This window comes from Pseudopipra pipra, chromosome 8 (genome assembly GCF_036250125.1).
Source record: "Pseudopipra pipra isolate bDixPip1 chromosome 8, bDixPip1.hap1, whole genome shotgun sequence".
Lineage (NCBI taxonomy): Eukaryota > Metazoa > Chordata > Aves > Passeriformes > Pipridae > Pseudopipra > Pseudopipra pipra.
In genome coordinates this window covers 22191641-22209530 of record NC_087556.1, presented here as the reverse complement: position 1 = coordinate 22209530, position 17890 = coordinate 22191641, and the positions used below count along the sequence as shown (strand labels likewise).

The window sequence follows — 17890 nt, the reverse complement described above, 5'->3', positions numbered from 1 at the left end:
TATTGGATTATACTGTGGATGCTGTGGGTAATGCTAGCAAATATTTTCACATAACTCTGTGACAAAACTGTTAGAAAAACTTAGAATGAATCAAGATGCATAGTCCCTAAGCTCTTATTAGAACAGAAGTTTGTCCAGATAAATTAGTAATCTGTGATGAGAACAATGAAAGTACATGTGATTCAGTTGAGTGATTTCATGTTGTGAAAAGTTTAAATTCACTTCCTAAAAGACCCAAAATGCTAAAACTCTTTTCAGCAGTTTCAGCTTTCCTTCAATATCAGAGAGGGGCAATGTTTCAATAGTTGTCAAGTAGCAATGTCAGCATTTCTTTGCAGTAATCTTTATGAAAAGGCAGCACCAGAAAAACACTTAATACTTGGACTTATGTACATTATATGCAATTTAGAAGCTCACTTTGCCTCAGGAAAATTATATCAAAATATTATTAAAAATTTCTGAATTAATCTTTTTCACTACATTCCCACTTATGTTATTAAATGAACTTTATATTTATCTAACTTAACTAAGTGTGAATACCATGTCAGTCAAATTAGAAATCCTATCACCTACTATAATTAAATAGTTGTAATATTCAATCACTTTGAATTACTGTATTACCTAATGGTTATATCACTCTGTACTCATAAATGGATATACACAAATTACCTAAGGCTTTAGGAAAATCATAAAAATCTGTAATTGTATGTACTGCACTCTATTAAAATGCATATGAATTTTGTTTAGTACAGAGTGAATTTTCTTATGCACATAAGCCACCTATTAGCCCCTCTTTTTTTAATTAAATTGTGCTTCTCCGACTTTAGAAATATTTTTGTTAACACTTTATGTCTGATTGCTGGGAAATATTCTCTTTGTTCTCATTCATAATATTTTCCTATGTATTATAATTATGAAGCTATGCAGAAAGACTGTTATGAGGCCTACATTAACTACATTAACACAATTCATGTAGTTCAAAAAACAAATTAAAAATTGTCATAGCAAAAAACTCATGTGTGCCAGTTTACCCAAGTCAGAATTCAATACTGCATTTTCTGAACTGCTAATAGTTATGTATATTTGAATTTGGTGGTCAATCAGCTGTAGAAGGCATTTGGTTAGTTAGGTATTCTGTATAATTATGATGCCCCTCCTAAGATCCATGGTGATAGCTTTGTAATTATGTAGCTGAATGTTCCACATAGCTCATGCGATCATTTCTTGTGTCTTTATATTTTAAAATTCTAACAGTTTAGCAGAAGTCCATCCCATCCTCTGAGTGCATCTGCAACTACTAAAACAACAGTCTCATGAATGTAATAAAATTGAATATGCTTATCATCTTTCCAGAAAAATTTTGCATATTTAATGCCTGAAGATGAATTGAGCTTCTAAATAAAAAGGAAAAATACTCCTTCATTGCAGGCTGCTCAGAGGAAAATGCAGTATTTCTAGGAGCTAATGCATCCCTGAAGGGCCCAGTGAACCAAACTCCTAATAGGGTGAGTCTTCCTGTAGAGCGCACTGCCAGAAGCCATCCTTTTTAAAAATGAAGCGGCAGTGAGTCTCTGGGGGTCCACAGAAAAACAACGGAAAGTTACAGTGTGAATTTTGGAGTGTGTCCAAAATCCTTTAAGACTTCAAGGATCTTCCCCAAAAACTCAGTAAATTCCAGTTGAAAACTCAAAAGCCACCCTTAAGAACTCTTAGGGGTTCCTAGGAGGATGAATTTTATGCATTTTCTGGCATAACTCTTTGCATTATGGCAAGTCTATTGCAAACTCTGCTTGACTTGCAATAAGGAGCCCTAAATTGAAGCAGTCATGTAGTGCTGTCTGAAAAACCTAATAATTAACATTGTAATAAATCATATTGTGTTTTATATCCGATTGATATAATGTTGTTCCCTCATTATTGCTTTCTGTTGTGCTTTACAGTGGGTTTTTTTATGTAGACAACATTTAGGCAAAAGATACATTGCCATAAAATGGTAAAACTTGGAAATTTTAAACTGGGATTGCTCATGTGAAGTTTTGAAATACACAAAAATATACTAACAAGTTGTCAGTGGTAAGTCATTTACAAGTGTGGTTCTTCGTGCTTTTTCTTACATTATATCTACCGAGGCAATAATGTTTGAGGTTGTCTGCAGATTCACTGTGTTTTCTGAAGCTTTCGCAGAATCACCTGTTTAAACTGATACTCAAGTTGCTCCAAAGTCTTTCTTTGAAGTCACCACATCATCACAGTTAAATATTATGCCCCTATAGGTGCAGCCTGATTGTATAGGAGATTGCTAGCTGACCCAACAGTGTAATGAAAGGACTTTTATTATTACCTTTTATTCAGAGCCATGAGGTTACCCAGTAGTGCTACTATTGATCCTACTACAAATTAAAGATATCTTAATTTTATATTCTATTTCAGGTATAGTAGATCTGGTAGTCTTGTTTAGGAGTGGTAGGGTAGTGATTATGGTGATTCCATTTTTATTGATTCTATTTTAGGAGCGTTCGTCTGGATGTCAGTAGTTACCTGTGACCAATATTGGTGTCATGACCATCACACAGTATAGGAGACAGCTTTTGTAAGTTTAGTGCTGAAGATCTCTTCAATTTTAAGAACAAATAGTAAGAAGCAATAGAAATATGTCTGTCTTCGTTTTTGTATTTTTCTCTCTGAGATCTGTGTTTATTTGTTTTATTTTTAGACATTAATTCTAAACTTTCTAAAACAGGTGTCTACATTAAATAAGTGGCCCAGTTTTCAAGTTTGTTGCCTGCAGCTCTTATATGTGTCCAGCATATTTTCAAAAAATTTATTTCTCAAACAGATAATACAATGTCCATGCTCAATTTTATCACTGCATTTGAATCTACCATGACACTATAGGTTTTTTAACTCTTTTTCTTCTTAGTGAGAGTTAACTCACTATATTTATATATAATAGTTAAATTAACTATATACTGGTGATGTAAGTAGAAGTAGAAAGTTCAAAAATTCCTTTAATCAGGAAATTCTTGAGTTCTTAAAAGGAATTTTAGACACTTGTTTTAAAATGGAGAAATAAAACTTTTTTAACTGCATTATGTAATTCTATCATAAAGCTTTCAAATACCCTCTCAAGAATAAGTAAATATTTGTGTGTCCATAGTGCCTGAAAACTATCTTGTCCTCTCTGTTATAAACTCTAGGAAACATTTGCATACTTTTAAGTCTGCATTTTTGCTCTTGACTAATGCCCTATTTGTCCTTGTACTCATGCTGGCTATTTGCTTACATTACTGTAGATGTCTCTGCTTTTTTTAAAGACAACAGGCACAGCATCTTCTTTCATTTTGTCAGGCTAACAAAGCTAAACTCTTTTACTCTGCACTTGTGAAACAAATTATTCGTTCTAACGATGCTATTAACCGTCTCTTACACCCATTCTGTTCTGGACTGATTTTTCCTCAGCCTAGTTGATCAAAGTCATGTAATATCTTTCTAATTAGACCTTTAAAATCAGAATATTTCCATGGAAATGAGTCATCTTGTATGTTCTGGACTGTTTTTGTCTTCTTCTTTAATTGTTAAATCATAGTGGCTCTGAGTCATCCTGTGATCAACCAGTGCTTTCACGTCCTTTTCCTTGTCTGTTGCTTTCCAAAGTGGTCTTTTCACCAGCTTATAATAGACAATCTTATTATAAAGATGTAAAACATGATTTTGAACGTTGTCTTAGATGAAATTCCTCTTTGTTTCAAGGTCAGAATATAAAAATTGGGAGTCTTTAAGCTGATTTTCATAGAAACCTTGCATATATTCACTCCAGCTTGTCTTCCCCTTTCAAAGTAAATAATTGTATTATCAGTTGTAGCTTGTTCCTTTTTCCCCTGGAACTAATTGTTACTAATCCATGATGTCTCAGAAGAAATTAGGGGTGAGTTGTATTGTCTTGTCTAGAAAAATAGTTATAGAGGAGAACTATCATTTGGGTCTGGCATTATTTACCATTGGTAAACCTACACTGTCTCCCTTTGTGTTCTTTTTCTTCAATCTCTTTTTTTTTGTCTCTTTTTCTCTTACAATTGCAGATTAACAGGTCAGTTGTTGCATGTAGATTTGTGCATATTTTCATTTTCTTAGAACAAAATTATTACATTTTCTTACCACATTTTCATGAATGCATGAATTATGAAGTCCTAAATGCTGACCTATGGTTTGGAGGACTAACAAATGAATGCAGAAGCAACTCTGGGTGGTCCATATAAAAGTGCCAGGACACCATATTTTTCATGCCATTTACTGGTCAACTCTTTCAAACTCTTTAAAAGCAGCCTGTCTTTAGACATGGGAGGAGACCAATATGGCAGCAGCAGCTGTGAGTGATGCTGAAAACTGTGCAATAAAGTTGTTCATTTGTGCATAAGTCTGTACTATTATCTACATGCCAAACTTGTTCACTCATTCCTCCTTACTGCAGGTCATTTTACAGAGCAGTCATCTTTGCTTTATGACCAACTTTGTAGACATCCATCCCCCTAAAAAAAAAAAGAAATTGCAGTTGTCCTTTGATTTTATGTGTCAGTTCTGTCAAAGATTTGTATGACAATATTCAGCTCTTACTGAATTTGCTTTGACATTTATGGTAATGTTTATATTCTTTTCAATATTGATTGTAACACTGTCTCCATGTAAACATCAACACTTTCACTGAGGTTAAATAAAAAATGTATTACCTGATTCTTTCTACAGGGCAACTCTACTTCTTTCCTTGTCTTTTTAATGTAGATCTGAAGAACTTAAATGCTATTGAAATTTAAAATACTATTTTGTTTCACTGATCAGTGGGGTTTTCTCCCCTTTTTGTAGTCCTCCTGATTTTACTCGTTGTCCTTTTTGATCTGCTTATCCATTCTTGATCTTGTACGTCCCATTAACTTTTATCAGTTAATTTCCCGAGTTTTCCAGATTTTCAAATATGAAATATAAAATCCTAATGTGGAGGTTACTTTCATTTTTTACTTTTATTAGAAAAGAGTTACTGATGATCAGGTTTTCCAGATAATTTTATATTACATCTTTTCTAAAATTTCCGTGCTGTTTGCTGAATCTAACATTTCTATAGCGTGACTCTAGAAAACTTATTATTAATTAGTGAGAACTTTAGACATTGTTTTTAAACTTTTTATATGATTTACCTATATTTGGTTTTGATTCCATATTTTCACTGTGCATTAAACCAGCTTTTATGCCTGGCTGGAACAAAGATATCTTGGACTCTGTACTTAGTTTTCCAGATATTGAGATGGATGTGGACTGTGGCATTACTGCATAATGACTTTATCACATAATAATCACAACATGCTTAGCAATTTCATCTCAATAGCCAGGTGATTTTATGTTGCATTTTTGGAGGTATTGCTTCATTTCTCCCTGGGAATCTATATAAATTCTGCTTTTTCACTTCCTAGTCATCCCTGAGCCTTTCCAGACTTGTGTTTTAACAGCATTCTAAAAAGGATAGTTAAACCGTGACAAATTAGGAGCAAGATTAAGCAGATAAGTTAACATGGCTGGGGAACTACTACTTTCCTTGCTTGGCGTCATCCCATTAAAAAAAAAAAAAGCAATCTGATCTCTTTTAGTACCCGGCAAATTGTTTATCTTGTTAAAGGCATATTCCAACTAACATTGTTTCCATTCTTTTTACAGAACCTTTATTTGGTATTTTCCTAGATGGTATAAATTTTTTAGCCTTTTTTGTTGATACTTTTCATACCAGAAAAACAGATCAGAACTCATGTACAGACTAGCTAAAGCCTCATAGTGCTGGGCCAGGTGCCTGTCCTTGTCTCATGTATCTTGTGCTAAGATAATTCCAAAGAAGTGTTGGTCAAATACCTACCAGCAAAGACAGCTGAAAAAACAGTTTTGCCCTTTTTTTATTATGTTAACCACTAAACTTTTAACATAAACCCCAAACTGAAATCTTCAGTTGCTTCTAAGGATCTGCTGTCTTATTTGAGGGACTAAATAAAATCTATTGTATATGCATAAATAATTTATTTGCTTGGTTTTGTTATGATGACCACACTGTTAACTCAGTCAGCCCATATTTAATAATATAGGCTATTACCCATAGAGCTTAGTTTTTACTTTTTTTTACTGCTACAGTAACTTTATATAGTTTATGCCTATTTTGGCAACACCTTTGTATCTTTAATAATCTAATATATGGTGTCTTGCATCTGAATCCATACACCACCTTGTCAGATTCTTTAAAATCTGGAAACAGTTGAGGTGCTTTTCCAGTTCTCTGCCAGGTGTTCAGGTGAATTCATTTACTTCTTTTTTTTTCCCCTCTGACTTGTTGTTTAGATGCTGGTTTTTAAGTTAAGGAAATTGCTGACTGGAAAAATATACCTTATGACTGCTCTGAGGACTCAAAATTGGATAGTTTCCTATGAAATGTATTTTATATCAAACAGAAATACTGTGCCTGAACTCAATATCAATCTAGTATCAAAGCATACACAAGGAAGAGCTACTGAAAATAATTTGATTTATGTCATTCCACAGTGGTTACAAAGTATGTTTCTTGATAATAATTTTTTTATGAGTATGGTCTCTGAATATCATGCTAAATTTCAGACAAGTAGAATATAGTAATGGGAAAGCAATGCTGCGAATGGGAGCAGGTCTTTTAAAGGAATTATGATGTAGAAAGGCCAACATATCACAAAGGCACCTAAGGCAAGAGGCTGTCTTTCCTAAACACTTAAAAACTCCTTGTAAATGCTAGCATTAATTATAAGGAATGGACTGCTACCAGAATAAAATTGCCTGTGGAAAAACTTCACTTTAAATCTTTCAGTTTTCCCTTAAAACATTTTTAGGGAAACACATGCATGAGTTGCAAGAATGCCAAGAGTCTGTAACTCTCAATATCCTGAGGACCATTTCCTCTTTAGGATGAGATTTTCCATTCAAATTTAGAACTTTTAGAATCCAGTTGAATTTGTTTGTGCTGTTTTGGTGCCTTAGATATTTTGAAAAATTCCACACACAGACAAAAACAGCTCTGAAATGGACACAAAAAATGAAACTTCAGAAGTACTTATAAAACTGTACTATTCAAATTATGATTCAGAGTTTAAAGCAACCTTTCATTTGGCTTTTTGGAAAGTTGATCAGCTTCCAAGAAGTCTTAGAAGCGAGGAGTCCTAGGAGCCCTCCCAGAAAATCCTCAGAGCTGGTTTAGAGCTGATAAGCCCTCTTTCCATGGCTGCAGGTCATACAGCAGATTTTCAAATATCTGGGCAGATGACATGGAAGATATCTGAGAGGGTTTGAAATTTGCAGCATTGCTATCATATTTATGTGCAAATGGGTGGATGTCTGTGGATAGCTTTCATTTTAAAACACTGGTATTTTTCAGCAGGAAAATACTCCTTAGAAGAATCTGCACTATGTTCAGGATTTCTAATCAATGCCAGTACAATCCAGTTAATAGGACTAAAAGTGAAATGGAGTCATGACAGGATTATTGACATTCTGTTTGGAAAACACTCACAGAATGTCTAAATCCTGACTAGTGAATTGCTGACACAAACTCTAAGCTTTTCCAGGGAAAATATGAGATGCCAGTGCTGGCCTATGTCATTGTAAAGCTACATCTCCTATGATGATTCTGTCTCTATTGCTCTTTCTCCCCTCTCAAAGGTGCAGCAGCTTTCTGAGATGCTGCCACTAGCATGCTCAGAAATGTTAGTTCTTATGTGATGTGGCAATATGTTGCCCAAATAAAAAAATTTAAAATGAGATATGTGGATTTTGAAGCACCTGAAACACAGTCATTGACTCAAAATTTGATGTTGCTGTCATTGGTTTTAATAATACCTGTTCCCAAATTGTGTTTCATCTCTGAACTCCTGGAGCATCTTGCAGAGCAAAATAAATACCATCATTTTTATTTCACCAAGTGAGAGGGAAACAGAGGCAAGAGTGGAGAACTGACATATTCGTCACCACACATAAGATGAACAGAATCCAAAACTGAACCTCCAGTCAGGCTCTATCTATCCACAATAACAGGGATTGCCTAAATGTTCGGATTATCTCTCTCCTGTGAATAATGAGTAATACTGTTGAAAATTCTCACACATCTTAGATAAAAAATATGTTCACAAATATTTATTCATATTTTTAAACAGCATTGTGAATATGTGGGCCCTCTCACTGTGTATTAATATCCAAGCACATGATCTTGTTGGCAGGCATGTTGCTGTAGCAGACAGTTGGATGTTTAATTTTGTGAAATTTCTGCGTGAAGTATATATTTGACGTGCAATGAGTAGTTTGACTTTATAAGTACATTTTTCCAGTCAAAGAATAGCCCCGTCCCTTTGCCCTTCACCCCACCAGACTGCCTGCACTCAAAAGAAATTGAAATAACAGGTATACACAGGGCAGTATTCACAATAGAATTGCATTCCAGGAAGTGACTGTAGGCACTATTTGGCAAAGTTTATTAAATAGTTTATGTTATGAGTATTCATATTCTTGGTACATTTTAAAGAGATAACTAGGGAAAAACACTCTCCTGAAGTCTAATCAGGAAAGCATTTTCTGTAAATGTGTCCTTTTGTCGAGTAAATAATTTGATGTTGCTGCATCTTTGAGATTTGCTCTGTCAGCCCAAGCAGTGCAACCAGTTCACACTAATTCCATTTGTAGGCTGTGTGCAGCTTTTCTTCGCTGCATTCGACTTTGCCCCTGTGGTGCAAAGCTGTAACCTGTGGGTAACATTTGGGGCACCATGATCAGGTTCCTTCCTTTCATGCTGTGTAGTGAAGGATCTGTTTGTGGGCAGACAGGGCAGTGGTGAGGAGGTGAGGGGTGAATACCACCTTGGTCTTTCCCCAGCTGTGTGACCTGCTGTCAGACCTGCACATCAGGTACCTGTGCTTCAGGTGTGTGCAGCCTCTTCTCTGCACCTCCTCAGTCCCACAGATGAGCTCTGTCTACACCATTACTTTTTCCTACTAGTATCAGTAAGTCCCAATGGAGAAGAAATTACAGAATCACAATAAATTAGATGATTCCCCCTCTTAGCAAAAGTGCTATAAACCTGTAGTTTTCTCTGGTTTGTTTAGGACTGCTTTTGTCAAGTCATAGCATATTGTTGCTTAACCCAGTGCCTTTAGCTGTTGGTTTCATTATCATAAGCTTATTCATATGCTTCTATCTTTCTCTTTTTATGTATAATGACTTATTAGTGTAATTTAATATATCATTGTTATTGCTTTTTCCAATACAGAATAATAATAAAAATCCAGTATAAATATAAAGTTAATCACACTGTAACTTCTCTTACACTTCTGTACCTCTCCAGGTAAGTTCTCAACAGTGGCCTGGGGTTTGAAAACTGACACTTCTAAAAAATGCTGTGCGTAGTTATTGATAATACTTTTATGGCCAAATGGTTTCATCAGAGGTTCAGCATATGCAGATACTTTAGGATATCATAGAGTAAAATGTCTTTTTCAGAAGCATGAGATAAAGCCTATTATAACAGCTTTAGTGAATTAGACAGTGGAAACAATCTAAGGATGAGTGCTTGATGTTTAGCTCAGTTGATTCCAATTAAAGCCTTCACAGTAATTTAAAAAATCTAAAGTAGAAATGTTTTGTTGCTGTTTACTTTTTTTTTCCTGAGTGTTTTTAGTAGGCAGCATCACCTAGATTAAATACTTATGTAGAAAATTATTTTTTGGCATTTTTATTGTTAAAATTGGAAAATCTTCCCAAAAGATACATGTATATGTACATATACAAGAAAATTGTACAGAAGTCTTTATCTCTTTATTTAAGCATCTGAATGACATCACAGACTGCTCATGCTTTTCTCCCATATTTATCGTGTGGTCACTTCTCATATTCATTTTAGTTTGCTGATCTGTGTTGTACCTTTTATCTCTCACATATATATTTCTCCCAGCGCATGGATGTATATTAATGTCATGTTTGTTTATATGATTGTGAAGATTATTGTTTTACTTTGGAAAGAGGTAGCGCACATGTGCTATGAGTAAACTGTGATAATCTATGTAAATTATGTGCACAGAGCCATACTCTGCCCTTGGGGGAAATGCAAATTAGAACATTTTGTAGTTTGTTTGTTTTTAAATACATACACTTTTCACTTCAAGGCTTAGGACAGACTCCCTGTTTATTTTCCCATTGCTCATCATTTCTTATTCCTTGTAAATATCGTAGTCTGTAATGATTAGTTTGCTACTTTATCAGGAAAAAAATGCTTGATGAGTGAGGTCCTCAGAACACAATGTTTAGTGGATTTTATAGCTCTGCTGTAAGGGAATTATCTGCTTGTAAAAGGATGTATAACACACTCACGACTCAAAGCCATTATAGTGATCTGACAGTCTTCATTCATTTTCTCCCAGTGCTGTCTCGTTTTCTTTTTTTATATTAGCGTTTGTAATATTTTTTAATCCTACATTACTAAAACATAGTTAACTGATTTTCCTTATAGGAAGCAAGAAAAACATATTCATAAAACGTGGTGTTTACTGGACTTGCAGTTCTCTGCAGATGTAATTTTTTTAATAATAAAATTATTTTTATACTTTTTAAGTACCCTTTCAGAGAAATGTTTTAATGTAAGTTGTCCGATTCTATTTTAAGTGAAGGAGAAAACCTGGTAGAGGTTGTCTCTTTAAATCAGATCTGCAGCGTTGATGGACCCTCTAGCAGGCACGGTAAGAACCATTCTCACCTCTGCAGCAGGGAGCTTGACCATATAGACTCTCACATTCAATCAAAACCTTTTCCGTTTTAATATGCACTGTACCAATCCTATTCCCATGGTTACAGCTCGTGCTTCTTTGGTTGCTTCCAGTCTGTTGGAAAAGAAAGGCAGCATACATTTCTTGTACAGGAGTTTAAAACATCATGAAAGCAACCCTGTTGTGATTTGCATTTTAAATGTTTCTTTTTTTTTCTCATTGTACAGAATGCTGTAGCAGTAGCTTCAGTTCATTTGCCACAGTCTGTCTTCTCTCCGTCTTCAGCCTGGCAATCTGTTGATAACTCCACTTGCAAGCTGCAGTTTATTGTCTTTCGGAATGGAAAACTCTTTCCTAGCACAGGAAACTCATCGAATCTTGCAGACGATGGGAAACGTAGGACGGTTGCCACACCAGCTGTTTTTGCTAAAATAGGTGAGAAGCTGTTATGCATTATTTTCTTTAATCTAAAAGCTGCGGTGTACTTGATTATGTAGAGAATAGAGGGGTAGAGTATACAGTGGGCTGAGAGGCTGCAAGCAGTCTCTGTCTTTAGTACGATGTTTGCAATTGTTCCTATCTGCACGATTTCATTCAGATTGTCCTGCAAATAAAGGAATGCACTCGCGCTATGATTAAAATGCAATTTCTGGACTGCTGTTTGTTGACAGTGTTGTTCGAGATGCTTGCTGCTTAAAGCAGGATGCTATCGGAAGGAGCCTTATTTTACTCTTTACAATGAAAATTGCAGTGTTAGTATCCCAGGCACTGATAGCAATAAGGCTTTTGGAGTGGGAGTAGTGCCCTGTTGCATTTATCAATACTCAGCAGTATACTTTCTGATACGATGGATGTAAAACAGGTGTTGTTAAAGACTTTTGTCTAAATAAGATATATTGTATGTGCTACTGAGTAATTATTTTGATTAATGACCCAGGCAATTTCTCTGATTTTATTTGATCCTGAGTAGTGCTCTCATTTCTATTAACATTTTAACTGTTTAAATGTGACTTTGAAAGTGCAGAATTGTCTCAGCTATTAATCATACCATGAAACTGAGCTGTTTCTGTAGCTACATGGGCAATAGTGTAACACTGGTCATAACTGAAGAATCTGAAACGATAAGAAAGATCTGCTTTGTGATGGATGATTAGATCATTTGGACACATTATGGAACTGAAATGTTCAGATTTATTTATACTATTTCAAACTTTTCTGATATGAGCACTACCTTTGATTTTGACCATGAAGATTATATGTCTGGCTTTTTTCCCTATAGTTTAGTGTATCTGATCTCTTTACACAGCATTCATCACTAAAGGGTTTTCCAGTCCATCTCTCTGATTCAGTTTGTTGCTTTTACAGATGGGTGCAGTTTTGGAAACCTCACCAGCCCTCTCACTATAGGATTGAGGCACTTGGCACGGGGTATAGACCCCATTGCAGCCTTCTGGGATTTTGACCTTCTAGATGGACATGGAGGCTGGTGGGGAGAAGGGTGCCACATAATTAGCTCTGCAGGCAATATTACCACCATTCAGAGTACGCACTTCAGTAACTTTGCAGTGCTAATGGTAAGTATATGACTTAGCAAATATACCTATATTTTTCTCTCTCTCTATTTTGCTGTACATATATGTTCTTTTTATGTTCCGTTCTTACTTGTCAGTAGCTAACCTTCTGGGGTTTCATAATGGTTAGTATAAGACAGTCTAAAACAAAGTAAGTTATTTAACTGCTAGCAAGGGAATACCTCGGTGGTCAGTTTTAATATCCTGAGACAGGCCTAATCAGAAATGACATTAGATTCAGCCTTAAAAATAAAAGTTCCATCAAGGAATGATTAGTATGTAATGGTTATGAATTATAGGACAGGGTTTAAAAATGTATACTCCTGTGTGCTTTTACATCAGCACATCTCAGAGGCTGGTCTGCTTTTGTTCCTGCCCTGCACTGTGTTGATCATACTAATTAGTTGCAGGCATACCGCAATGTTGAATCATTTAATAAATGGAGAGGAATAACATCTTCTGCTCTTTTAAGTAAGGACAGTGCTGTCCTTGATTCTGTAGGAGTTTTAGTTTGTACACCAATTCTGATAGCCTACTTATGAAATTGCTGTTTGTGAGGAAAAATATTCCTGTGCAGTGCTAACACATCAGCCTTCTTTTCTCTGTTCTCAGTCACACTTACAGTTCCCATTGCAGTTATTTAACTAACCTGCTTAGCAGAAAGTTACCTTCATGAAAGCAAAAATATTATGCATGCACTAATAACCTGTTATTATTCAGGAAATAAGGGAAAGCAAACAAAAATTGAAAGGTTTCTAACAACATATAGATGAGAAAATGTTTGCACTAAAAATATTTATTATGAGCCAGTTGTAAAAAGATTAGACAGATGTGTACTATTTATACTAGATTGATTCTGAATGCTAATGCATGATTGCACTGTAGATGCTGCTTGTGTACATTACAGAAATGTTTATAGTTGAGTAAATAATGTATTGTGTGTATGTGTAAGGGACAGCAAACACAGGCGACAGGAATTGTGAGGACGTGTGCAGAGAATACCAATCTGCTGCTGTCAGATGGAGCCCAGATGGCAGCCAATCATAGCACAAAGTTGTGGCACCCACGAGTTAAATGCAGATATTATCGTCCACTTTGTAAGAACTGATTTCCCTGAGACTTACTTGGACGTTTTTTCACACACTCCAGAACTGTTCAGAATTTAAGAGCTGTTCCTCCAATTTGACGACATCAAATATACCTCATTTTCTACAGCTTCTATGAGTTGCCTTTTTTCCCCTATCCACTTGTTTCCCAGAATGTGAAACATAATTGTGCTTTGAGGATGCTTTTCTAAATTCATTAAAGAAAGCACCTGTTGACTTTGCAGGTGCCACACCCAAAATGGCTTCCTCCTCCTTCAAGTGCTTGAGTTCAGCTTGTTCTTAAACTTTGAGTAGTTACTAAATGTGAAACTACTGTTTGCAAGCATCCAATTCTATGGTGTCTTTTGGTTTGAAAAATTGAATACTGACACAAGGGCTACAAGTAATTTTTAGTTTGTAAAGCTCATTTATCTCTGAGAAGATGTATGAGATGGGTTTTTCTACAACCGTAAAGGCAACTGGGGCACTTTTTACTGCAGCTTTTGTATCTGGTATGTAATTCAGGTTTAGGTCTTGTGTTTATTTTGATATAATAATTCAACTTTGCTTTTTTTTCATGTGCGCATCTTCCATTTTTACTTGTGCAAGACAAGAAAGTAGAATCTTAGACTCGCCCTTGCTTTGCAATTGCTATGGCAGCAAACAGTGTGATATGTTTCTTAGCTCATGTTTCACAGTCACTTTTAAGAAAAAAGATGACTTAGGTAATTTTAAAATATATATATAAAAATGCACGCACACCCAAATATATTTTCCAGGAGTTGTCTTTCTGAACAGTTATTGGAAAACTTTTGTAGCTGCATTATGTGCAACCATTTTCATTCAAGTGTTATTTCTTAATCACTGTTTTGTGGCATAAAGTCAGGGATTGTTTTATTTGAGAGATACTAGGCTTTTCTGGGCAGTTCAATTCTCATACCAGAAATGAAAAATATTTCATTGTTGTACATAGCTGTTAACTTATAATATGAACAGTATAAAGTGCCTATGTGTATCTTCTTAATTCCTACCTAAGTGCCTAATATATTTTTAAAATACTAACAAAACGTTAGCAAATTCAAAATAGCTGGTATCTGGTATGTATCCAATGAAATTAGCTACAATATCATGATAAATGTATCTATTAAACAATGAAAATTCATAATTGATTATTATGGTTTGGGGTAATAGCAGAAAACTGAAGTAGTGTCTGTTAACTGAAAAGCAGCAATAAGGCTTTACATTACCATCAGAATATCCTGCAGTGGAGTAAGATGAAACAGAAACCTCAGTTAATCCAACTGTCCATTTTATAGCTAGTACAGCACATTTTCTGATTTGTCATTTTTTAAATAGTAAGACAAAGTTTCTTAAACTGCTTTTATAAAAGTTGTTTATGCCTATGTGCCACACAGGGGTTAAAATTAAGGTTTTGTAGAGTCCTTTTTTAGAAAGGCATCAATCAAGGATTTATCAACTACGATTGATAATTAATAAGCATGAGCATACTTCAACTGAGAGGATTCACATAGAGCCATTTGATTTCTCTCTGTGACATTTGTTCAAGTGATGTCAGTGAGAGAAAGAGTATAGTTTGGAGGTTGGGTTGGAAAGTTGGGTTGGGTTGGGTTGGGTTGGGTTGGTACAAGCTCCTTCCATCATGTGGCCTCACACTGTCACTTTGCTCCGGGTTGGGCTAGCAAATAGAAGTAAAATAATAGTCAGACATAATACAGCATTATCTTTTTCTGAGCGCTTTTGGGTAGTATGTCCTAGGGGTGAGAGTAAACTACTGTGAACTAACTCTCCAATTATATTCCTGCCTTTCTCTTCATATACAGCGTGTTTAGACTAGTCCCCTATTTTTTTTTTCTGTTATCTATAGGAGGAAGAGACACAGTTACACTCTAGTTTCTTTCAGAGATGGCCAAAGCCCTCTAGGGTCCTGAACTCTGCAGTATGATTTTCTATTTTAGAGTAAAATTATGAACTTATATACTTTGAAGCTTTGGTATATCTAATACAAATATTTGTTTTATAAATACTATATATTTTTGCTCTTGTGTGAACAGAGCTGTATATCGATATTTTAATTTTTCAGGACAATGTGTTTATGTTATGACTGATCTAGAGACCTGCATATCTGAGTAAAAACTCTTCAGGACATAATAAAAATATCCAACAGCAACATTGAATTTCAAAATTTGCTAAATATGTTTTGGCTTATATTGTCCTCTGTTCTTCCTCTCATTTTTCTTAGAACAGAATAGAAATTCAATAGGGATGGATATTAGTGTAATTATATACAGCATTTCCTTTTCCCTCTTAGACTGCTTTGTCAATAGTAACTTCCTCAAATCTGCCAAATAAACACAAGTAAAATTCTGAAATCTAAGTATGATACTTTCCAATTAACATAAAATGGATTAATAAATATTTTTAGCACTTTTAATTATAATCCTAAAAATAGGTTAAATTAACATAAAATCGTAAACAACTCCTTTCCTGTTTTGTCACAATATGTCTCATTATTCCAACCAACATAGGTGTGGGTTTTGTTGGATTTTTGGTGTTGGTTTGTGAGTGTAAGGAATAATTATTTGCAAAAGTAGAATACATTCAGCAGATGCTTATGTGAGATAATTCAGCCTGAGAAGACTGGGTTGACAGAGTATATTTGAAACTGTTCTGGAGGCAAAACTTGGGAAACTGTGTGAATGAAAAACTGAAGAGAGACAAGATACTAGAATGGATCACAGTAAGAGTTACAGGATTTTTCTTCTGTTGTTTTGCAAGCATTCCCTGAATCTTTTAAGCCTTGGTAGGATCATAGTACCACAAAAACTACTTTTTCAATATTTTCGGTGTGACTAGAGACAACTGCAGTATTTCTTAAGCCTATTCACAAAGTTCAGTTTTGAAAACAGTCTTTTAAAGTTCCATGTTTCAAAATTAATCAGCCTGTCTAAGTCTTTTGAGAAATTAATTCATGAGTCTGGGAAGTATTACAGAGATGTCATTTAGAAGGTTGACATAATTACAATATTTGACATTTTCCCCATAGAGGACACAGGGTTTTCTCATAACAGGCTGTGGAAACATGGTTCTGTACTTTGAAAAATCAGCCTGCTTATAATGAGAGGTATAAGAATGAACCTTTCAATTTTTATTTTTTTTTGTTTAAACACCTACAGAATAGACCTTAGCAGAATTTAAGCACCAAAGACTATGAAAATGATCCAGAAAGTTTATCCGGTACATGCAAAATTAACATTTGGAGTAGTGGGAACTACCAGGTTTATTGGAATTAGATTCCTCTACAGAGTGAAGAGCTAGATTTCTAAGCTCTGCTGTCATTCAGTGGCCTAGCAATAAGGCACATACTCCTCACCTGAGTCCTCAGCTGGCATGTACTGCTCATGTAATGCTCATTCTCATAAGAGAATGCTTAGTCCATATGGACAGTATTGATTCCAGCTTCCCAGAAAAGGTTGCTTTTTTTAAGAATATTCCTGAATGTGTCAAACTTTTGCACAAATCCTTGGACTTACTCTTATGAGCAATATCTGACTTTTATTCCTTTCTCCTTGGGTTACATCTACATTTTATTAAATTGCACTTAATAATATGTATTATTTGCTCTGTAAAATGCATAAATCAGTTTGGTAGTGGGGTCAAAAATCCAGGCTTGTGTCCTTCAAAATGCGATGATTTTATCACAAATCAAGCCTTTGGCTCCAGCTCTTTCTTTCTGTTTGTTTTTCCTTTCTATTGGCCTAATGGATCTTGTATTCCTCATGGTGCAGCTTCAACCAGAGGGTAAAGGGATTCAGACTATAAAGCTCAGTAAAATGTGCCAACTCTTGGGAGATGTAAATTAAAGACCTGGAATCTCGGTCTTGAGACGTCTTGTCTGGGTGGCTTCTACTGACCTCCTTCCAATTCATCAATGTCTTTCTTGTGCTGAAGTGCCCAAAACTGGACACAACAGTTGAGATTTGGGCTCACAAGTGGTGAACAGAAGGGAATAATCACTTCCCTCAGTCTGCTGCATGCACTCTTGATAATATGGCCCAATGTGGAGTTCACCTCATGTCCACAAGTGCTCACCTCTGCCTTGGCTTGTCTGGGGGTTTTTTCTGAGTAGTCAGAATCTAAATACAAATAGAAATTTAAATCTGACCAGAACTGATTGTTCAAATCAGTTGTGTTTCTAAGTCTCTGTGGTGCTTGGATATTACTCCTAGAGTTTTAGGTGTCCTGCTTCAAACACAGAAACCAGTTAGACTATACTTTCTAATATCATACTATTACAAGCAATATATTAAAAATAAATGTTTAATTTGCCAATATAAATAGATGGATTACAACAATTTATATCACAAACTGGATTCCATTTAGCAGCTGTGATTTGCTTGAAAGTACCAAATACATAGTA

General features: G+C 35.2%; 1 protein-coding gene across 1 annotated transcript in view; it reads left to right on the top strand.

The window, feature by feature from the left end:
- Nucleotides 1-17890, top strand: part of LOC135418090 (adhesion G protein-coupled receptor A3-like) — a 262688-nt gene that overhangs the window by 198941 nt on the left and 45857 nt on the right. The window contains exons 13-14 of the mRNA XM_064662990.1: nucleotides 11024-11231; nucleotides 12162-12370. Of these exons, the coding sequence (XP_064519060.1) occupies nucleotides 11024-11231; nucleotides 12162-12370 (417 nt within the window). The remainder of the gene's footprint in view (nucleotides 1-11023; nucleotides 11232-12161; nucleotides 12371-17890) is intronic.